This window comes from Saccharomyces paradoxus, chromosome X (assembly GCF_002079055.1).
Source record: "Saccharomyces paradoxus chromosome X, complete sequence".
Lineage (NCBI taxonomy): Eukaryota > Fungi > Ascomycota > Saccharomycetes > Saccharomycetales > Saccharomycetaceae > Saccharomyces > Saccharomyces paradoxus.
The window spans coordinates 584,953-607,224 of NC_047496.1; the positions used below are offsets into that span (position 1 = coordinate 584,953).

The 22,272-nt window shown below is 38.2% G+C and overlaps 9 protein-coding genes across 9 annotated transcripts; 5 read left to right on the plus strand and 4 right to left on the minus strand.

Moving 5' to 3' along the window:
* Window positions 1-34: 34 nt before the first annotated feature.
* On the minus strand, window positions 35-3,481 carry GRR1 (SCF ubiquitin ligase complex subunit GRR1; the record flags this gene model as incomplete). The annotated part of the gene is made up of 1 exon (XM_033911457.1): window positions 35-3,481. The coding sequence occupies one exon, from the start codon at window positions 3,479-3,481 to the stop codon at window positions 35-37; it is 3,447 nt and encodes a 1,148-aa protein (XP_033767348.1).
* A 732-nt stretch (window positions 3,482-4,213) lies between these two features.
* JSN1 (Jsn1p) lies at window positions 4,214-7,498 on the minus strand (the record flags this gene model as incomplete). Its single annotated transcript, XM_033911458.1, has 1 exon — window positions 4,214-7,498. The coding sequence occupies one exon, from the start codon at window positions 7,496-7,498 to the stop codon at window positions 4,214-4,216; it is 3,285 nt and encodes a 1,094-aa protein (XP_033767349.1).
* Window positions 7,499-7,893: 395 nt separating this feature from the next.
* On the plus strand, window positions 7,894-12,234 carry BUD4 (Bud4p; the record flags this gene model as incomplete). Its single annotated transcript, XM_033911459.1, has 1 exon — window positions 7,894-12,234. One exon carries the CDS (start codon window positions 7,894-7,896, stop codon window positions 12,232-12,234), a length of 4,341 nt encoding a protein of 1,446 aa, XP_033767350.1.
* A 156-nt stretch (window positions 12,235-12,390) lies between these two features.
* Window positions 12,391-13,374, minus strand: FIP1 (cleavage polyadenylation factor subunit FIP1; the record flags this gene model as incomplete). Its single annotated transcript, XM_033911460.1, has 1 exon — window positions 12,391-13,374. The coding sequence occupies one exon, from the start codon at window positions 13,372-13,374 to the stop codon at window positions 12,391-12,393; it is 984 nt and encodes a 327-aa protein (XP_033767351.1).
* A 347-nt stretch (window positions 13,375-13,721) lies between these two features.
* Window positions 13,722-14,816, minus strand: IME1 (transcription factor IME1; the record flags this gene model as incomplete). Its single annotated transcript, XM_033911461.1, has 1 exon — window positions 13,722-14,816. The coding sequence occupies one exon, from the start codon at window positions 14,814-14,816 to the stop codon at window positions 13,722-13,724; it is 1,095 nt and encodes a 364-aa protein (XP_033767352.1).
* Window positions 14,817-17,731: 2,915 nt separating this feature from the next.
* RPL43B (60S ribosomal eL43 domain-containing protein) lies at window positions 17,732-18,082 on the plus strand (the record flags this gene model as incomplete). The annotated part of the gene is made up of 2 exons (XM_033911462.1): window positions 17,732-17,760; window positions 17,806-18,082. The coding sequence occupies 2 exons, from the start codon at window positions 17,732-17,734 to the stop codon at window positions 18,080-18,082; spliced, it is 306 nt and encodes a 101-aa protein (XP_033767353.1).
* A 917-nt stretch (window positions 18,083-18,999) lies between these two features.
* Window positions 19,000-19,968, plus strand: SFC1 (Sfc1p; the record flags this gene model as incomplete). Its single annotated transcript, XM_033911463.1, has 1 exon — window positions 19,000-19,968. The coding sequence occupies one exon, from the start codon at window positions 19,000-19,002 to the stop codon at window positions 19,966-19,968; it is 969 nt and encodes a 322-aa protein (XP_033767354.1).
* Window positions 19,969-20,429: 461 nt separating this feature from the next.
* On the plus strand, window positions 20,430-21,278 carry SPAR_J02750 (aldo-keto reductase superfamily protein; the record flags this gene model as incomplete). Its single annotated transcript, XM_033911464.1, has 1 exon — window positions 20,430-21,278. One exon carries the CDS (start codon window positions 20,430-20,432, stop codon window positions 21,276-21,278), a length of 849 nt encoding a protein of 282 aa, XP_033767355.1.
* A 370-nt stretch (window positions 21,279-21,648) lies between these two features.
* On the plus strand, window positions 21,649-22,155 carry JJJ3 (Jjj3p; the record flags this gene model as incomplete). Its single annotated transcript, XM_033911465.1, has 1 exon — window positions 21,649-22,155. One exon carries the CDS (start codon window positions 21,649-21,651, stop codon window positions 22,153-22,155), a length of 507 nt encoding a protein of 168 aa, XP_033767356.1.
* Window positions 22,156-22,272: the final 117 nt, after the last annotated feature.

The following is a 22,272-nucleotide window of genomic DNA, read 5'->3' on the forward strand; positions in this document are numbered from 1 at the left end:
ATTTATAGGACTGCAAGTATTCAATAAAATAAAATTATAACATATCTTCATCGGGCGTTCCTGATGCGTCATCCATTTGAGAATCAATGGCAGTGTCAGGCATTGATTCATCAATTGCATTGTTATTATTTCTAACCATATTTTGATTGCGGAGTCCCATTTGAAGATTCCTCATTTGATCAGGTGATATTTGCATTCTATTGCCAAATTGCCTCCAAAAATTTGGATTTTCTGTTTCATTATCATCGTTACCGCTATTAGTTTCATTGCTATTTACATCATTTGCCTCAGCATCCGATACGATACCTACGATATTGTTAGCGTTTCGGTTAGCGTCATTATCATTATTGTTATTCCATGCTGATCTTTGATGTGCTATTAATAGTTCTCTTTGTCTGGTCAACAGTGTTATGTTATCCTTTAGATAGAGTCTCAGAACAACGGTTGAAAGCTTGTACTTTTGAACAACCATAATGAATTTGTCAATGAATAAAAGTCGCCATATCAAAAGGCCTTTTTGGTAATCTATGTTGCCCGATTCCTGAACCGTTTTTTGTACCAAACAAATTTGCCTGTTCAACTCAATCATTTGCATATAGGTTTGAGTCATTTCATGGAGTAAAAATCCAGTAAACTGAAACTGGACTCTTACCAAACTAGCAACATTCACTTCGAAGTCATCAATATGATCATTTAATTCATGGAACTTTCTTACAATATGGCACATTTCACTGTTAATTTCCCGGTTTACACCAGGTGCCACAACATAATCTTGATCATCGTCCACATCACTGAATGGGTCTTCACAAAATGTCTTGTTTACTTGCAACAAAAGTGAGTTAACTTCCTCCGGGCTCATCCTAATACCATCAAAAGTATTGAGATACCAGCTGAATACTTCGTCTATTCGTTCAAAATTGATATTCTGAAAAAGAAAATCATTATTTAAACCGTTGATTTGATTTAATCCTGTAGCAGCTATAATCGCAGCGGAATCTTGATTCAAATCAATGATGATCCTTCGAAGAGCATCCTCAAGTGTTTCGCCGTTAAAAATTAAATTCTTGGATCTAATGTATTTTGTCAAAACATCGTTTACGTCAGCATGTGGTCCAAAAGCAGGTGACGTTAGATTGACTAAATAATGACGAAGTTTATGGACGCCCTTCCCTGAAAATACACAGAATATTTGACGCTGGTTTTCGCTAAAGTCGGAGGGCGCAGGCCTGCAATACATCGTTATATCGGGGCGTAAAAATGACGGAACAGCAGTCAAAGATAAATGTGAGAGCCTGGGGCAAGACATTAATAATTCATATATCGGATATATTGTTAAATTAGAACAGTAAGATAAATGTACCCTTTCTAAAGTATCATTTCTGCCCCGCAAGGAAACCATATTCAACAACCCCTCGTCGGTCATTTGTGTGCACTTTACAAGGCCAATTCTCTTTAATTTCGGTAAATCAGCCAATTCATAAAGAGTTCTGTTGGTTAAATTTGTACAACACGCAAAATCCACATACTGTATTCTTGTACATGAATGAAATAGTGCTCTTACTCCATTATCTGTTATATTGAAACAGTGCCCAAAATGCACCGTCTGCAAGTTTTTACCCAGTTTAGATAATTGGAACAGCGACGCATCTGTAATTCGGCTACACTTGCCTAAAAAAACATTACGTAACTTAGGAGCCAGATTGACAATTCTTTCAATGGTTTTATCTGTAATGTTCTCACATCCAGAAAGATCAATTAATCTTAAAGATGGCATATCATCAACCACTTTGGAAAGCTCTTGGAAAAGATTATCCGTAATATTCGTATTATGAGTTACTCTAAATTCTCTTAGCTGGACTAGCTTCGTGAGGAGTTTTAATAAACTAGAATCGGTGACATTTGGACTTAACGTTATATCAACCTCTACAAGCAAAGGGCACTTGTTGGCTAATAATTCTACTAACTCGTCATTCATGTTATCGTTTGCCGTGATTTTTATTCTCTTCAACATCGGGGAATGGACTATAAAATTCCGCAGCGAATCAAATGTTACATTCCTTGCCTGAGGAACATAAAACCCTTGTACTCTGGGACAATATGTTGCTAAGGTATCAAATACGTCGTCAGAAACGTCCCTTATACCAGTGATATCTACGCTTTGGAGAAATTTACATCCTTTTAAAACGGCCGATATTGGAACACTGGTTATATGCTTGCAAAACACTAACGTTAATCTCTCCAAGTTTTCACAGCCGACAAAATAATTAAGCTCTGCATCGTGCATGTAGTCACCAACAAATGAAAAATTTAATCTTTTGATCATTAAACGATAGTTAAATACAGTTTCGTCCGAAGTTAACTTCATGGTCCTTAAAAACAAGTCCAGTTGACTTTTTTTGTTTATGTGTGGTCTATAATAGAGTATTTTCACAATTATTTCGGCCCAGAGTTTGGAAACGGTAAGAAATTTTACAATATCATATTTTTGGTTAAGTTTGTCTAATATTAAGTGTAATATCTCCGAGGGTAGCATGTTTAGGGCAAACACGGATGTCCTTCGAGTCATACTCGTGGATATGTTTTGATTTGATGGGTTTGAAAGCACGTTGTTTATAAATTGCCTTGAATATCTGGAAAGATCTTGTAACCCTTCTTTCAAGTCAGATGATTCATTAGTATCTATGGAGTTTATCCAAACGATGAAATTATCTGTTGGATTCTCCACTCGTTGCCCTCTTAGCTTGGAATGGCAGTATGCATATAATGACTTTTTGTACTCTTCTATAATCGTTAATATTTTTAGCCTTAAATTTCTAATTTCCATGTTTTCTGTCTCTAGTGCCCTAAGTCTCATTCTTTGTAATTTATGCAAATAACTAATTGCTTGTGGGGAGTTGTCGATACGTAGCTCTTTCAGTTTAAGGTTATCTAGCTCAATTTCGTTTAGTATCTTCTTTCTACGTTTCTCTATAACAACCAGAAATTCTTGAATTTTTTTGCCCACTATTAGTTTGAATTCGTGAATTTGTTTCCGTTCTTCTTCTGGCAAATTGGGTAACAATCGATTAAGTTGATCTATTTGAACATTGACACCATTCATAAGGTTTGTGTTCACAGTATTTATGTCGATCCCGTTTAGCGCGGTTTGCTGTTGTGGTTGAAATGTCAAGGAAAAACGTTGATTTAGTGGTTGCCCATTGTTGTTTGGCGAGAAGGTTTCCCGTTGGACATTATCAAACCTGAATATGTTATTTAGCGTTTGATCGCTAATTTCGTTTGCATTTCTTTCCAAAATTGCCGTTTCTCTGGTTCGGGATGGCATTTGTGGTCTTGTGTTATTATTATCGTTGTTGTTGCTGTTGTTGTTGTTGCTGTCAAAATCATCACCACTGTTCAGCCACACTTGAGGACCCAAATTTGAATGCATATTAGGTGCGCGCAACCTATTGCTGTCGCTGTTGTTGTTATTATCCTGCTCCATTGTACACCCTTCTCAGTATAAAGGAAACCGCAAAACTGTTTAGCCTCACTACGAAAGGTAAGTAATGTACCGGAATCAATGAGGAATTAAGATTTCGCACAGATGTAACTTTAAATGCAATGCCTTAACTTTTGATCTTCCCTGCTAGTTGTACACAAGTACGATTTTGATATTCAAAAACCGGACTTAAAAAAGAACGATTAGATGAAAATGGATTACTGTATAAATCCGGAAGGCTGGTGAATATGGACAAAAGAGAGTAACACACAGGCACAGTCAAATTTGAGGTTATGTATTTTTGTCACGCCTTTATTGATAATCATACCATATCACCAACATTTGTTAAAAGGCAAATTTTAAAATCAGTCTCCACCAAGGAAGGTTCATCTGCGGGTAACCCTGGTAATGATGAAAAGATAGCAGCAATAATAACTAGATGGCCATTTAGCTCATCTTCGGATGATAAGTGATGATATTTTTAAAAACTGTATAAAATTTTATGGATCTATTTAATCATTATTGGGTGTAGAAAAAAAATTTCGCGATATGGTGGTTTGAAATACACTTCTCCCCGGTAATGAAAATGCAAAATTATTCATTAGCTCATCTTCTTTTAGAAGCGGACCCATAAAACCGTTGGGGGTGAATTGGATAGTTCTGAATGGATGCAGGTATGGAAAGGAAATGGTGTAGCTTCCCAATGATGATGAAGAGAAAGAAAACAAGAGGATATCAGTTTGCAGAGTGTAAAGTCATAGTTTCAAAAACGGCACTATCGTTGTTATAGTTCATGTTGTTGTTGTTGTTGTTGTTGTTGTTGTTGTTATTCGTATGAGTTTGAGAAGAGCCAAGGTTATTCAGTAGTTCAGTAGTAGTGTTGTTGTGGTTAGTTAGGCTCAATTGTGGTAATGATAAACGAGTTCCGTTATTGAAGTTTAGCATATCAAACTGGGAACTTAAGTCATCGTTGTTCATAGCATATCCATTATTTGCGTTGCCTGAAAAGCCGCTGACAGGAAAGACGCCAGGATAACTAAAATAACCCATCGCAGAATTGGCATTCAATGGCTGGCCCGGAGATAATGTGGAGGCAGAAGAGCCGGTGGTGGCCGCGGTGTTCATTGTGGTATGTTTGGATCCACCACTTTTAACGCTAGAAACCGAAAGACCTCTCATGTGTTGTCCAGAGGCATCAGGAGTGGCAAACATGTGCGAAATGCTGCTGTTGTGATGCTGCTGTTGTTGTTGTTTCGTCTTATTATGAGTACTTGAAGGTGATGCCAGCCCGACTTCTTCCAATAGACGGCGGCTTGGTTGCATTTGAGTAGAATCTGTTAGTACTTTCCTGACCTGTTTAATAATGTGGGCTCTTAAGTCATCTTCTAATAATGGCATTGCTAAAACTTTATGGACAAAGGTTGGGCCGTAGTTTGTTTCACATAAAAGCTTTGTTAATTCCTTTGGTGGAGAAGAATCGTGTGCATTCACGTTTCCAAATAGAGAATCCAAGATGATTTTTCTAGCGTTATCGTCGCCTCTGTAATTCAAAATCTTCAAAATAGTTAAAGAAGCTAATCTATGACCACATAACTCAACAATTTTTTTTGTTAATCTTGGCGCCAAGATAGAATGTCTGTTGGGTAAAACGCTAGTGTCTAAAAACCATGTTACCAGCAACGCCCCATTGCTATTAGTGCTTAGATATTCAGCATATATAACAATCATTGCACTCAAGACTATTGATTGTTCTGGAGTAACAATGTCGTGTGCCTCTAAACAAGCTCTAACTGCCCTTGCACCATACCTGTTCTGAACAATAACCCAAAAATTGGCTATTATGCTTTCGAAAATGAACTGGTTCCAGGGGAACCCAAATTTCAAAACGCACTGAATAACGTAATTTCCGAATTGGTCATTGATCAATGGAGTACAGTAGTCCTTAACTCCTTGCATTACTTGCATGATTTGTCTTGGAGTATGAGCCATGGTGATCATTTTCTGGCATGCCCATGTTCCGTTTTTGTGAACACCCATAGAAGTTAAGTATTTGCTTGTTTTCCTTAGCATGATATCTTTAATGATATCTGATGAATGCTCGAACAACTTTTGAACAATGGTGTTACCCAAGTAATCTGAACTTAATTCCGGTAACTCATCAAGCATGGCAATAGCCAACTGCTCGATTTCTAAGTCGGAAAATAAGTTGGAGTCGATTGATTTTCGCAATTCGCGTAATTTAGGTGGATCAAACTCTCTAACAGACAATGGTTCTGGTAAAGGGCCAAAGTTTTGGGTGTCGGAAGTTCCTCTATGGTTCAGAGATTTTTTTATCAATGAATTGATTTGGTATTCATCGGCCTTTGCATTGAAAAGTTCGATGATCTCTCTTAGCGAATCCTCTTTATCATTAACGTTAGGTGGTGGTAGCGGAAAGGGGCATTGTTCTTTTTCATTTGCAGAGTTATTGTTGTTGCCATGCATATTATTGTTATTACCATAGCCATGGAGGACATTGCCAAAGCCAGCTGAACCTGAATTGTGGTTTTGGTGCTGTGGTTGTTGAGATTGTTGGTTGAATACGGGTATGGAGACATTTCCCTGTTGTTGGAAAGTCACAGATCCATTGAATAATTGCTCTTGTAATAAAGGCTGTGGTTGCAAATTACTGTTTTCCGAACCCAATGGCAGGCCTTGAGAATTGAGAAGAAACTGTGGGGGCTGTTGATGCATGGGTAAGATTTTGGCAAATGAAAGTTTACTTGGTGCTCCAATCATAGAGACCTCCTTGCCCTGTAAACTATCTAGGGCTTTTACGGCACTTTCTACAGAAGAAAATTCAACTAAAGCCATGTTTAAATTCCTCAAAGTTCTAGCAGATATGACTTCACCATATTTGGAGCACAACGTTGCCAAGGAAGTGCTTGTTAAATTTATCGCGTTATTTAATTGCGGTTGCTGGTGCTGCAGAGGAAAAACGTTTGAAATTGAGATGGTATTAGTGGGTAAAAGGTTGGATATTTGGTTTATTGATGGTACGGTGGGGTCCGTTGTTACCCAGTTAATAGATTGCGGATCGATTTCATCAGCAATCAATGGAGATTCCTGTGTTGGAATAGTATAATGCGATGAAACACTGGCGCGAGCGGGTTGTTCGTACAGTGGAGCATCTGTATATATGCTAGAGGCGTTTGATTGAGATCTCTGTCTGGTGTTTGACCAAAGAGAATTTGGGATAGCCAAGTTATTCGCGCTCATCTTATTATCCACCATTTGGCTTCCACTAGTAGCTACCAGGTTGTCAAAATATGCGGTTTTTGTCGAATAATCGTTGAGAGTGTTTGAGTTATTTGTATTATTGCTTGTGGTAGGTTGCAACTGTTGCAAAAGGTGCTGTTGCATGGGATCGGTAGCACTGACATTAGAAGACCATATTCCACTCGAAGTACGAGGTTTGGGAGCAATTGATGATATGGAAGTGATCTGAGAAGACATGGTATTGTTTCTTGTCCTCGAGATCTGGTGTGGTAAGTTAAACGAGTCGCTAGATCCCCTGGGAGCAGGAATCAAGAAAGTATTACTCGAGTCAGGAAAATGTACCAATTTTTCCATGTCTTGAGGAGGGGTCAAACTACCGGGTCTGTCCATAGTCACACCGTCTATGGAGCTTCCCATCATCTTACTTCTGGAAGGGCTGGCCCTTGGTGTCTTGGACGCCACCGTAGACTGAGAACTATTATTGCTAGAGGAAAACTCAGCACCGTTCTTTCCGTGGCCATTTTTCTTTGAATGATGCAATTTGGCACTGATAGAGGGCAAAAGGTTACTCAATGTATTGGAAAATTTTCCCGCACGCGACCTATATGATCCAAGCTTTTGTGGCTGTTGCTGCAGTTGCCCACTACTACTCTCTCCATTGTTCTCGTATTCTTCCTCGTATATTGGGATAGTGATACCAGGATCAATCACCTCCGGGATGTTGGACAAGTTGTTGATGTTCATCTGCTTACTTTTATCCATCTTAAGAAGGGATAAATAGACACACACGGTCTTTCTCACACATACACACAAGTCTTTCGAAGTGCCTCTTATTGTTTTTACCATCCATCTCTATGCGCCATTGGTCATCCTACGAGAAACGCCCCCTTTGTCCCCCACAACTGTCGGCGGGTAATTTGTCCAAACAAAAAAGAGACATTGTCGCGAGGAACGAATATATGACCCGATTCAGAAAAAGGTAAACAGCAATGAAATATTCCTCGAGAAAACAATAATGTTTATTTATGCAGAGGAAGCACTTAGAAGGAAGCATCCCTTCACTTCACTCAAGCGATTTCGTGTAGGTTACTTTAATTTAAACTGCGCAAGAGGAATTTGAGTTCATCAAGTTATATAAAAAATAGAAGTACAGAAGCATGCACGACGCAGAGACAACTGTAGACTCTTTACTGAAAGAGATAGATAATGAAATGGAACAAACGAAGTCCAATGCGGTACAGAATGGTTCTGAAAATGCACCAAACAATTGGAAGCTTCCGCTGCAGGAAATAGGTGACGATACAATGGAAATGTTGGTCAAACACAATACTAGGTCGAATGCGACGGAAAAAAGTAGAGGCCGATCACCTTCTAGAAGGTCTGTCATCTCCAATGAAAGCTTCAGTTTGGGCCTCTTGGGTGTAAATTCCGAACTTGAAGAATCCCCAGTCGCGGTGCACCAGGAACGGATTAAAAACTCAGTTTCCAATGGCTCACTTTATCATGCCAGTTCACCCAAAGTACTTAATAATCTGAAAAATATGGCCCAAGATATAGACAAGTTGGCTTGCGATGAGGAAAAGCCAGCAAAACTTAGCAGCTCTCCACTCAAATTTACTTTGAAATCCACGCAACCGCTGCTGTCGTATCCAGAATCACCCATTCACAGAAGTTCTATCGAAATTGAAACGAATTATGATGACGAAGATGAAGAGGAAGAAGATGATGCATACACACGCTTGACGCAGTCACCTCAAATATTACACTCACCATCAAGGATTCCGATAACGAACGCTGTGTCGATTAATAAGCTCAATCTCGATTTCACATTAAATTCCAATGAATCTGACAAGGGGTTATTATCTGACACCTCGGTAGATAGTACAGAGCAAGAACTAAACACGAAAACAATTCCAGAACTACCATGTTATATGTCATCTACCCCCGAAATGACACCAGTCGATGGGAAGTGTAGCCTTTCAAGTAAATTGTTGAACATTAATAGTAAATCACATTCGGATTCAAAATCGCCAACGGCCTCTGTGGAAGATTTGAATATTTCAATGAATCTGCCGGAGACTGGTTTTGGCCAGGATAATCCATTAACTACTGATACAGATGCGCTTATTGAAAATGATGTAGTGCAGGAGCTACAACAGAATATGGAACATGTCAATGATATTTTCGATGAGGAAAAAGTTCTTAGCGAATGCTACAACAAGGAGCCTGTAGATTTTTTGGGCGAAAACGACACTACGTCCGTCATATACCGTAATAATGAGCCCAATACCAATGTTGAAGACTTTTCACGGAAAGCCTCTCTGGGGCACAATGAATCCAAATTCAAAGATGTTGATACTAAATCTGATGACATATGGAAAGACGAAAAAGGAACCGACGCAGATGTTTCAACATCTACAAAATCAGAGGAAGGTTACATTGCTGACTATAAAGTAATGAGACAAGAAAACCGGGGTATCAAAAAGCTTGATCAAGAAAGTGAGCATGAAAATAAACAACCGGTAATAACCCATCAAAAGGATGCTTCAGAAGAAAGATATACTGGACTAAATATCGAAAATGAATCCTATGGAAACTGTGGTGATGAGGTGGAACACGAGGCTGTTCAAGCAGAGGAGAATCAGCCAAGACAAGTAGCAAACAGTTTAGAAGATAACAGAATATATGACAGAGAAAGTGATTTTGACCATAAAGGAATCGCTAAAGTGAATAATCCACTAGCAAAAAGCTGTGCAGAAGAGCACTTTCCGTCATCATTATCTGAAAATCTGTCGGTAATTGATAATTACCGTGAAGACAGAGTCGAAGAGAGGGAAGCTGAAATTAAGGATGAGAACATTGAAAACGAGAAAAATGAAAATGAATATAATAAAATCGAAGAAAAGGGAGAGCAAGACCACGTTCCCCTTTTACCACCCCTGCCAAGATGGGAAGCAATTCAATTCAACGAGCCATTTACAGATGAAAATGATACCTCTAATGATTCCATTGACTTAACCAGATCCATGAAACCGTCAGATTACATTTCTATATGGCATATCCAAGAAGAAGAAATCAAATCTACTTCACCAGAATCCATCGCGAATTCTCAATTTTCGCAACAGTCCACCGTTACCACTGCATCCACGATCGATTCCAAGAGGGAAAATGGCCCAACATCCTTTAAATTCAAACCTAGGATAGTGAGCAGGAGTAGGATTTACAATCCAAAAAGTAGAGTATCGTCATTGAATTATTATGACAGCGAAGATTACATCTTAAACAATAGTGAATGGAATGCATTGGACCCTATGAGAAGAAATACACTCATATCTAAAAGGATTCAAGATAATATAAGAACTCAAAAGGGTCTCACCCCGTTCATAAGGCCAAGTGTTATGAAACTTCACGGCGAAGACTCTGGCTTTCAAAATCATATTTTGGAGGAAGAACAGTCGCAAGAAAGTGAAAATATTCCATTAAACACGCAGCTAAGCGAACAAGAAATCACAACAGAAGTAAGTCCTGATGAACAAAAATTGTCAACGAATACTCAGGATGAAACTAGAGTTTCCATCCGGGAAATAGAAAGTGCGGGGGATATAACTTTTAATAGAAGCGATTTACTATCTTTATCCATCGATGGGGAATTGGGTCAGGATTTTGCTAATTTTCTAGATGCGTTAGATCATGATTCCACATCCTTCAATTATGGACCAGATGATTCAGCCAGTTTCCAAAAGGACAGTTCAAAGAAAAGTTTCAACTCTCTTTGGGAAAGTAATTACGAACTAAAACCGCCGCCTTCCATAAGAAAGCAACCTATTGCCCCAGATGTCCTTCAAAAATTATTAGAATCAGATACTAAAAATGACACAGAATTGGAAAAAAATAAAGAAGAACGTATAAATGAGCCCCGGACTGGTTTGGGGATTGGAACGCTGAAGACACCAGTTAAAGATGTTTCAATTGCGCTAGCTGCAAGCATTAGAGGGTATGAAGCAAGTTTCAGCGACACTGACTCTCCTCCGGAGGGCATGACCAATAGTGATGCCATCACTTTGAACATGTTCGACGATTTCGAAGAAGATGAAATGACCCCATGTACCCCAACTCGTAGTATAAGTATAAGTCCAGTAAAACGACATATCAGCAGTCCTTTCAAAGTAGTGAAAGCTGGAAACAAACAAACCAATGATGGAATAAACGTCAAGTCTGAGGAGGAAGTAGAGCCAGTGAAGCGGGGGGAGACTGATGATTTAAAACAAGCTACACCTCCACCGTTAACCCAAGCGAAAGCAAATGCTGAGACAAAGGAAGAAATAAATACCCAACTTGAAGAACCACAAGATTCTAAAGAAGATTTTCCAGATATGGGAACGCTTTATCTAAGTATAAAGGCCATTTCCACCCTTGCATTATACGGCACCAAGAGTCATAGAGGATCGTATGCTATTGTTTTTGATAATGGAGAAAATGTCATTCAGACACCCTGGGAGTCCCTTCCATATGACGGTAACATCAGGATCGATAAGGAATTCGAATTGCCTATAGATTTTATAAAAAAAGGCGATTCCTCCTCTGCTTCTTCCGAAAGAGACGGCTACAAAAAATGTGTTATTACATTGAAATGCAAATATGAGAGGCCTCGACATGAATTGGTCGAAGTAGTAGACAAGGTGCCTGTCGGTAAAAGTTTTTTTGGAAAGACAAAGTATAAATTTGAAAAGAAGTATGTGCAGAAAAAAGCTAAACAGGATGAATGGGATTATTTGTTTGCACAAGACGGTTCATTTGCCCGTTGTGAAATCGAAATTGATGATGAATTTCTGAATAACGTGGCATTCAATAACAACCATATGCGTTATGATATGATTAATAAGTGGAGCAGAATCGCAGATAAAATTCACGGCTCAAAAAAGCTGTACGAATTGCCACGCAGGGCACCTCACAAAGTGGCCTCGTTGAATGTGGAAGCGTGTTTCTTGGGAAGAACTTCTGCCTTTGAACAATTTCCCAAACAATTTTCGTTAGTCCGTAAGATAATTTCCAAATACAAGTTGCAACAAAATATTTATAAAGAAGGATATTTATTGCAGGATGGTGGTGATTTGAAAGGAAAAATAGAAAACAGGTTTTTCAAATTGCATGGCTCGCAGCTTTCTGGTTACCATGAAATCTCCAGGAAGGCTAAGATCGACATTAATCTGTTGAAAGTTACGAAAGTACTACATAATGAAGACATCCAGGCAGACGATGGGGGGCAAAGGAATTTCACAGATTGGGTGCTCTTTAATGAATGCTTCCAGCTAGTATTTGACGACGGTGAAAGAATTACATTTAATGCGGAATGCTCTAATGAGGAGAAAAGTGATTGGTATAATAAGCTCCAGGAAGTTGTTGAGTTGAATGTTTTCCATCAACCTTGGGTGAAAAAGTATTGTGAAAAGTTGGCTATAGGGGAAAAGGAAAAAACAACTAGTTACCAGTTAAAGTAGGATTCTAATTAGAAAGTGAAGGATAGCAGTAGAAAAAAAAACGGCGTATAATCTGGTGATTGAAGACTTTAGTTTAAAAATTAGTTACATATAATAATTGAGTAAATACGTGAATCATGGACGATATATCTCTATTTCAATTCCACAGATTTAATTTCATTTCGAATTTTGGTTTTGATTTTGATTAGGCTGTTGGTTCATGGGCGGCATCATACCTGGCATGGGAAATGGTGGGAAACTGCCAAACATAGGTAACGGTGGAAAGCTTGGATGCATCGGTGGAGCAGGAGGGTTTGGTGTTCCAGACATACTATTACCCATATTACTGTTCATATTGGACATATTTGCATTATTAACATTGTTGTTGTTGTCAATCATATTACCGATGTTTGAATCTGTATCGTTCGCAGAGTTCAATTTTCCCTGCTGTTGGAGGGATAATAGGCCCATTAGGATCCTCCTAGGATTATAATCTTGTTGTAGCTTTTCCTGTCTATGTAAATACTCCATCCAGGTAAATTCATTAAACCCATAATTGAAATAATCACTTATATTGGCTCCTGGCTGCCTCCAAGGTTTTTCCTTTAGCACTTCGGGATCTATTGTCGTTATGCCGACGCTATCAAAAATTCCCTCTTTATCTAAGTCTATGGAACCAACCATTGCTTTCGGTACATTTCCATCGCTCTCTGTAGCTTTTGAGGTTGTCGTCGTTACGCCTTGATTTGCTTCCCCTTCTGTTATTAAACTTTCATCCGATGCTTTTGTAATGGTAGTGGATACATCAGTAGCTACGCTAATTATGTCTTTGCTTGAAAATGTTGTCGCGGTAGAATAAGAATCCAGCAGCTTTGCATCTAACCTAGTAGGATCAGGGCCCAAACTTATGATAACCTCTAGATCAGAATCACTATCGTCTTCTGACAAGTCAGAGTATATATCTTCATCAGAAAGGTCGTCTTTGGCGGTGGCTGGAATCTCTTCCTCGGGAGAGTCATATTTTTGTCTCTTAACTATATCAGGATTATTGACGGCATCTGCCTCTGCTTCGTCATCTCTGGATCGTTTAGATGAAGGTAATGCTAGTTCAGAATCGGAACCATACAAGAACTTGTCGTCTTCGTCTTCACTGGAGCTCATCTAGAGAAATTATAATATGCTTACTGTGCCAAAAGGAAGAAAGAATGCAAAGCAAAACGATGGTGCGGTTTAACAAAGTAGGCCTTGGTGATGTACTTTCTCAAGATTTATGTCGTATTATATGCTACGAAGATATTTTCAAGATTTAAATGAATCTCCTTCCTCATCGCGACATACGATAAGGCTAATAATGGTGCGGTATTATGTCATGGAGCTTGAGACATTGAATACATATATATACTTGTATACAATATATATACATGCAAAGACACAAATTCTTAGCAATTTGAGTGAGACAATGGGATGAAGAAGTGTGGAAGGGGGGAAGGTGTATTACTTTTCGAGAATTAAGAATAGGTTTTACTAAATTTGTAGGATATTTCTTGAAACCTGACCTTGTCGTAATAATCTTGATCATTAGAAGCGCTGAAGGAGTAAGCAGCAGCATATCTTGACAGTTTGGAGTTCAGCTTTTTCAGGAATTCTAATTCTTCCGAATTTAACTTTTGTAGTGATGGTGGTGGTGATTTTTCAACGTCGAAGGCAATTTCTAATGGGTAATAGTAAGATGGCACTTGAGGTTCGTCTATAAATGGATCTGCCTCATAACCGTTATTGGAGGCATTGATATTATTGTTGGTATTATTATTGTAATTACAATTAGTGCTTTTATTGTTGCTATAGTAACGATTATTAAATGAGTGTATATTTTCAATATGAGGTAGAGAGTGATCTTGATATTTGGAATATAAATCCGTGTTTTTGGAATTAATCGAATCGTGGATATTTGTGGGTTTTGAATAGGTATAGTTTGTTGTATATGGGTAGAAGTCTTGTGCATATAAGAATTCATTGAATTCGAAATTTTCTTGGAATATTTTGATATTTTTTTGTAGATTTGTATTAGTTTCATATTTCATTGTGTCGCTCATATCGATATCATTGTCATTTCTGTTATTCTTTTGGAAGTTATCATGGTTGTTGAATGATGAATTAAACGTGGATGCGGTTTCATCATTAGAAAAAAGAGATGACAATGAAGAGGATCTGGTACTGCCGGAGCTCTTCTTTCTTTTTCCAGGTGCAGCTGTCGATATGCTGCCCTTTGTAGTTTTCTTTTCTTTGGAAAGAGGCTGAGAATCAATATTTTCCAAATTCAGAAATTCTTCATTGAATAAAATCTGAGGATTGATTAAATGTATTGGTTGTGTGTGAACCAAGTGCTGTAGTTGAGAAGAAGGAATATTGTCCGATTTTTCAAAATGCCAACTCCTAGGGGAGATTGTAGACCCAAAAGAAAAACAAGGGCGATCTTCTTGATTGATCGTTGTGTCATAATAAATATTTGTTTGTTGTGGTTGTTGTGGTTGTTGTTCGAAAGGGAAGAGGGAAAACCCGTCTTCTAAGGCAGCGTGAAGTTTTCCACGGACACCTGCTTGCATTTTGTTTGTGGGAGAATAAAAAGCGTCTCTTTTATTTGATGTTTTTCCTTTTTCACCAAAAATGGGAACAGGAATCTTTTTCTATTTTTCTATGAAGGCGATCTAACGACAATGTTTACTATAATCTTGGTCTCAAACGATATTATTGATTTATTTATAATGTATTAATGTAAAATAAACCGTAATAATATAGTCGATTTTTTTATCTATTTCACGAAGTAACTATGGTATACGGAAATTCTAATACGTAAAAAAAGCAAGAATAAAGAACTATAGGGGAAATATTCTGAAGAAAACACTAAGAGTACAAGATAATTTACTGGCTTTAAATACATAAAAGAGGAAAAGTTATATCAAGGTAAACAGGCAAGAAATGAGATCGTAAACATCCGACCCCAATTTAGTAGTATATTACAATGAGAGAAAAAGGTATTGGGGCTAGGATATATTAATTATGCGTTGTTGTTGTTGTCTGTTTAATTTTAGATTGACTATTATGACTTCACACAAAATTTTGTAAACGCAATCACTCATGGATAAGCCCTCCCTTTAAAACGTACTACGAAATCATTGATCTGCTAACTTTAAATCGGACTAATACTACCAAAGGATGCTCTAGCTCTCATCGATGTATTATTCTGCAGCCAAAAATGCGCAATCAATCACATTTCCTGATACAGAAAACTAATTGGCTGTGTTATGTGGCTGGGGGTTCTGTAACTCCTTTCTTCCACGGTGGATCACCATGTTTGGGCTAAGCGCCTTTGATCCTTCCCCTCGAAGAGGGATATGGGGCTGCAGGAAAAAAAATGGTGTGTCAGTAATTCCGGTTTTTCGGCTTATGTAACTAAGTATCTTTCTCTAGTCCCTTTGCAGACATATATGACACTTCCTTACCCAAACAGTACATTAGATCTGTGTTCCGGATCCAGGATAGGCAATTAAGAGCTTTTCTGAGCTCTCCGTTATCTTTCTGAGTAATCAATAAAGTTTTGCGTGCATTTAAAGGCACACAAAAAAACTTTAATTCCCTGCGTATTTTAGACGGCCCCAAGAAGCCAGCATGACGCAGCTTTTGTTGTTGTGTCTTCCACCCCCAAACCTGGTGCCCCCTGCTGCGGGCACGGCACGACGCAATGCGCGTTTTCTTAAACTCCGAGGACGAAAAGTAAACAAAGGTATACGCATTTTTTCTCCAACGCAGCATGAAGGTAGTAGTATCACATGCTTACACACTTTACGGCTACTATAACACCGTAGCAACATAACGTTTTATCGTTTGCCCTTTGCTGCTCAATTTCAAAGTACTACAAGATGTTGAGAGAGAGAGGAGCCTGCAGCTCTTTATAAAAAAGGTGTAATTTTGGATGACATCAACAATAAGCTTTATCTAGCGGCTTGTATAGCTACGCTACACACGCAATTACTGCCGGACTCTCTGAGCATTTGCGTTTGTCGGTCGGCTTTATTACTTGATAGAATTCAAATTAACGGTAACTTTTCAGTCATGGTAACTTTCCTAACATAACTACGTTAATTTCAACCAAAGTTTTTGTCATCTGCTTGACACGAGGGTAATAAGGGTACGTTTGATAAATAAATTCAGTGTTTAAAGATTTTTTTTTTACATCTGCTCGCCGACGATCTCTTGCTCGGGGGGACTATCATCGGACAGGGAAAATTCCTTTCTTCCTTAGTTTCTCCTTATCGCCGCGGAGGTACGCGGGACGCCAATAATCAAGTACGCATTCTTTCCTTAAACTAACTAATAAATAGTCTTGGTTCCCTAAATTGGCTAATAAACGTTCTAATTTTTTAAATTAGACGTTATGGATCACTGTTAGCCACATAAATATAAGATCAACGACACAAGACCCTTTTTCTTTACAAGAATATATTCAGGGACAGTCCTTATATAGTGTTGGCGCTCACCTTTTTTCTACCCACGTTTTGTAGATGCAACGCCTACTTGTCTTGATCAACATCATTATTTTATGCTTTTGAGGTACAGTAGTTAGCCGTACGTTTTCTAAATTCTCTGAAAATGTAAGCGCGGCATTTACTGTCACTCAGGGAACATCTTGAGGTTCTTTTGACATCCGTATTCTTGTTGCGAGCATAATCTCTCCCCCTCCCCCTTTTTTTACTGAAAATATGTACAAAACTGCCGTGAGGGATAACATTGGCCAAATTACTCCAACCCCATACGGGCCGTGGCGAATAAGGATAAGAAAACAAGAATGTGTAGATAACATATGATACGAATTTCTTTTTCATTTTCTTGCGGCTAGTATTGTGCTGTACGCGCTATGGTGCATTCTATGGGTGATGTTTATGGCTTTTAGTCACTATCACTACTTTTCTTTAGCCGCCCACCTCCTGCTGCCCATTTTATCCTAGCTCTCCATCCATACATCCTGTTTAACCCATACATGTCAATTACGTTTCTCTTTTTTTGGTGTCAGGTGTAGTTTAGCGCAAGATTTTTAGTCTTTCGATTGAATCGCGCATTCGTTTATGATGATATATTACCTTTCCGACAGGAAACTCAGGCCCATTGGGAGAGTTCCGACTTGCCTAGGAGGACTAGTTTGAAAAATTTGGAATTTCATTTGAGAATCAATGTATATTACTGCCATTACACTTGTACGGTTATTCATTACTTAAATACAACAGAATAAAAAAGGATACACAACCAAGCAAAAAAAATGTATGCAATCAAAATTAAAGAATTGGATGACTGAATGTTATCATATTGGAGTTAGCTGGAATATATGGTAAGCTTGAACTGAATGAATAGATAGTACTGGAATTGATGAACCACGAAATTTCGCAGCTGAGAGGAATGAAAAAAGGCAAGATATGGCAGTAACGATTCTTGACGCAACCTCACCAATTGCTTACCAAAACTCAATATGACTACATCAAATCAATTATTGGGCAAGTTTTTAGTTTACTAACAAATATTACCATCTTATTTTTTTTACAGGGCTAAGAGAACAAAGAAGGTCGGTATCACAGGTAAATACGGTGTCCGTTATGGTTCATCATTGAGAAGACAGGTCAAGAAGTTGGAAATCCAACAACATGCCAGATATGACTGTTCCTTCTGTGGTAAGAAGACTGTTAAGAGAGGTGCAGCTGGTATTTGGTCTTGTTCTTCTTGTAAGAAGACCGTTGCCGGTGGTGCTTATACTGTTTCTACAGCAGCTGCCGCTACCGTTAGATCTACCATCAGAAGATTAAGAGAAATGGTTGAAGCCTAGACTTTTTTATTCATTTTCTTTTGGCTCTCACTAGGTATATCTATTCCATAACGACTATGTTTTGTATTTTTAAAATTTACATAAAACCATATCAGTACATCAACGAACTGTAAAAAAAACTTCAGCATAATTACTGCAGTATATTTAAACTCAATTAGAGGAGCACAAATAGTTGATCTTCGCTCCTGCTCCTGTCACGTGATTACTAATGATTTTTGACAGACGTTCGGCTTAATGGAAAAGAGGGGCGCCTTTCGATGGATCTGAGGGGAGACTATAGAATCATCTCGGTTGAATGGAGCATTTTTTTTAGTAGCGCCCGCCCGGAGAAATGGACGCTAGCGAATGGGCCAGGAATGATTAACCGCCCACGTCAACTGGATACCACTTCGTACAACAGCACCAGCCTAGTCCCGGTAAACCGCAAACGGGCTTTATTTGTGACAAAGGGCTCAAATTTGATGGGTCGGTGTTAATGATTAGTCCTCATAGTCATAGTAAAGTGTGATGATGGAGGTAATGATGATATGCTGTAGCACTGCTCGAGGTGCCATCTTTTAGCCAATCCTTTGAGATTCCTGTCGCCACGGAGTTACCATCTTTTACAACCATAATGTCATAGTCGCATTCTGCATATATCCTATGTATAAATATATAGTTCAGTTGTCGCTTGTTCTTGTTTTGTTAATTCCTTTGTTGTAGTCCTTCTTGTAGTCCTTCTTGTTCTTGGCGTTTCCCTCTTCATTTTCTGTTCGTCTCATAGATATAGTGCTAAGCATTTTGAAATATATTATCAATTGGGCTATTAAAAGAAACTTGGCATCTTCCCTATACTACAATCAAAAATACTTGACTCAGAAAAGAAGTTTATATTCTTTTTAGCCATAAGATAACATAATAAACAAGAAGAAAGCAAGATGTCTCAAAAAAAGAAGGCTTCTCATCCGGCCATCAACCTGATGGCTGGTGGTACGGCAGGTTTGTTTGAAGCATTGTGTTGTCATCCTTTAGATACAATTAAGGTGAGAATGCAAATATACAGAAGGGTAGCCGGTATTGAACATGTTAAACCCCCAGGATTTATTAAAACTGGGCGTACCATTTATCAAAAAGAAGGTTTCTTGGCTCTGTATAAAGGTCTAGGAGCTGTTGTCATCGGTATTATACCTAAAATGGCCATCCGTTTCTCGTCTTATGAATTCTATAGAACCTTATTGGTCAATAAGGAAACAGGAATCGTATCTACCGGTAATACTTTTGTTGCTGGTGTTGGAGCTGGTATCACCGAAGCTGTTCTTGTGGTCAACCCTATGGAAGTTGTAAAAATTAGGCTGCAAGCCCAGCATTTAACTCCGAGTGAACCAAATGTCGGTCCCAAATACAATAACGCCATCCATGCCGCCTACACTATTGTCAAAGAAGAAGGTGTTTCTGCCTTATATAGAGGAGTTTCCTTAACCGCAGCAAGGCAAGCGACTAATCAGGGTGCCAATTTCACAGTTTATTCTAAACTGAAGGAGTTTTTGCAGAATTACCATCAAATGGATGTTCTACCTTCATGGGAAACTTCCTGCATAGGTTTGATTTCAGGTGCCATTGGGCCGTTTTCCAACGCTCCATTGGATACTATAAAGACAAGATTGCAGAAGGATAAGTCCACCTCATTGGAAAAACAGTCCGGGATGAAGAAAATCATTACCATCGGTACTCAACTACTGAAAGAAGAGGGTTTTAGAGCATTGTACAAAGGTATTACCCCAAGAGTGATGAGAGTGGCTCCAGGTCAGGCTGTTACCTTTACCGTTTATGAATATGTAAGGGAACATTTGGAAAATTTGGGTATATTCAAGAAGAATGACACACCAAAGCCAAAACCGTTAAAGTAGATGATCAACAATGAGATTACAAAATGAAATAAAGAAAAATAAAAATAGGATAGAAGATCAACCAACAATTTGCTTATTCTTCCTTACTAAATACTCAAAGTAAAGTAGCAACATAAGAAACAAGACCAAAACAAAACAAAACAAAACAAATAAATCTATGTAATCATACTCATTCAATTTGATATTCATTCCTTTACCTTTTTGTCCTCATTCGAGGCTCCATAAGCGCGCTATTTTCCCTACTCCCTTTTTTCGTAAATAGTAATAATGTGCTGAAAAGAACAATGAATTATTTATCATACGTATCTCATCATTTCGATATGAGGGGAAGTTTCTCTTTTCTTTCATCCCTTGTCGTAACTTCCAATATATAAGAGCATAAACAATTGATTTTACGCTAGTAATTAACTTAACATATCTGTCTCGAAGAAAGAAAAAAATTCAGCTTGCATCCCAAAAATATGGTCCCTAAATTTTACAAACTTTCGAATGGCTTTAAAATCCCAAGCATTGCTTTGGGCACCTACGATATTCCAAGATCGCAAACAGTTGAAATTGTGTATGAAGGTATCAAGTGCGGCTATCGTCATTTCGATACTGCTGTACTTTATGGTAATGAAAAAGAAGTTGGCGATGGTATCACCAAGTGGTTAAACGAAGATCCGGAAAACCATAAACGTGAAGAAATCTTCTATACCACTAAATTGTGGAATTCGCAAAACGGATATAAAAAAGCTAAAGCTGCCATTCAACAATGTTTGAACGAAGTTTCGAGCCTGAAATACATTGATCTTCTTTTGATTCATTCACCATTGGAAGGTCCTAAATTGAGGTTGGAGACTTGGCGGGCTATGCAAGAAGCAGTTGATGAAGGATTGGTTAAGTCTATAGGGGTTTCCAACTATGGAAAAAAACACATCGATGAACTTTTGAATTGGCCAGAACTGAAGTATAAGCCAGTAGTCAACCAAATCGAAATATCGCCCTGGATTATGAGACAAGAATTAGCAGATTATTGTAAATCTAAAGGTCTCGTCGTCGAAGCCTTTGCCCCATTGTGTCACGGCTACAAAATGACCAATCCAGACTTATTGAAAGTTTGCAAGGAGGTAGACCATAATCCAGGTCAAGTGCTAATCCGTTGGTCTTTACAACACGGTTATTTACCACTACCGAAGACTAAAACTGTGAAAAGATTAGAAGGTAACCTTGCAGCCTATGAATTTGAATTGTCAGACGAACAGATGAAAATTCTTGATCATCCTGATGCTTATGAGCCTACCGATTGGGAATGCACAGATGCGCCATAAATAGGAAAGTGAACTTTAAAATAACATATATGGACGTATAATTATTTTTCGTTTTATAAATGTTATCAAATCACACATATCTTTCTAGAGCTTTCGATTAGAATCAACTATGAGTGAAGCTGGCAAAAAATTAAAATGGTAATCATCGGCTCTTTTGAAATATTTCCCCCTCTATAGTTACCCGTTTGGAAATTTTCAGAAAAATTGCACACAGATGCGATGACGTCGATGTAAGGTTACTAATCCTATCACTGAAAAAATCACGATTGGTGCTGAAAGGTAAGCCCGATCAACTAAGGAATTTACTACACTATTTATAGTTTATCTTTTTTTTATTTCAATCTTTTCCCTCGGTTAGAATTAAACAATAATGTCATTAGCGAATTCGTTAACCCACTACGAAATTTTAAGAATTCCATCGGACGCAACGCAAGAAGAGATCAAAAAGGCATATAGGAATCGGTTACTAAATACCCATCCCGATAAGCTTACTAAAAATGTACACGATAACGTCAACAGCGTCACAATAAATAAGATTCAGGATGCTTATAAAATACTGTCCAATAAAAAAACCCGTGGTGAATATGATAGGCTGATCCTTGAAAACTATAAACTCCAAGGATTTCACAATTGTGGTGATGGGCTGGATGAATTTTCCTTAGACGATTTCTCGTTTGATGAAGATAAGCTTGAATTCATGATGAATTGTCCTCGCTGTCAGTTTGCAGATGGCTTTCATTTTAGTGAAAGTTTGTTAGGTGAATGCATCGACAACGTAAATGTTGCTGAACAAAATCATTCCGGATATCAATTATTGACTCAATGTAGCGCATGCAGTTTATGGCTGAAGGTTAATTTTGAGGTCGAGGAAGAGTAAACAGGACAACAATGAAAATGGGAGAGACAGGTGGGCATATAAGATAAATTTGTTTATAGAATCATTATTTTACTTCATGGGAAATTGAATGGTGTATATATAAGAAGTAGTAATGTA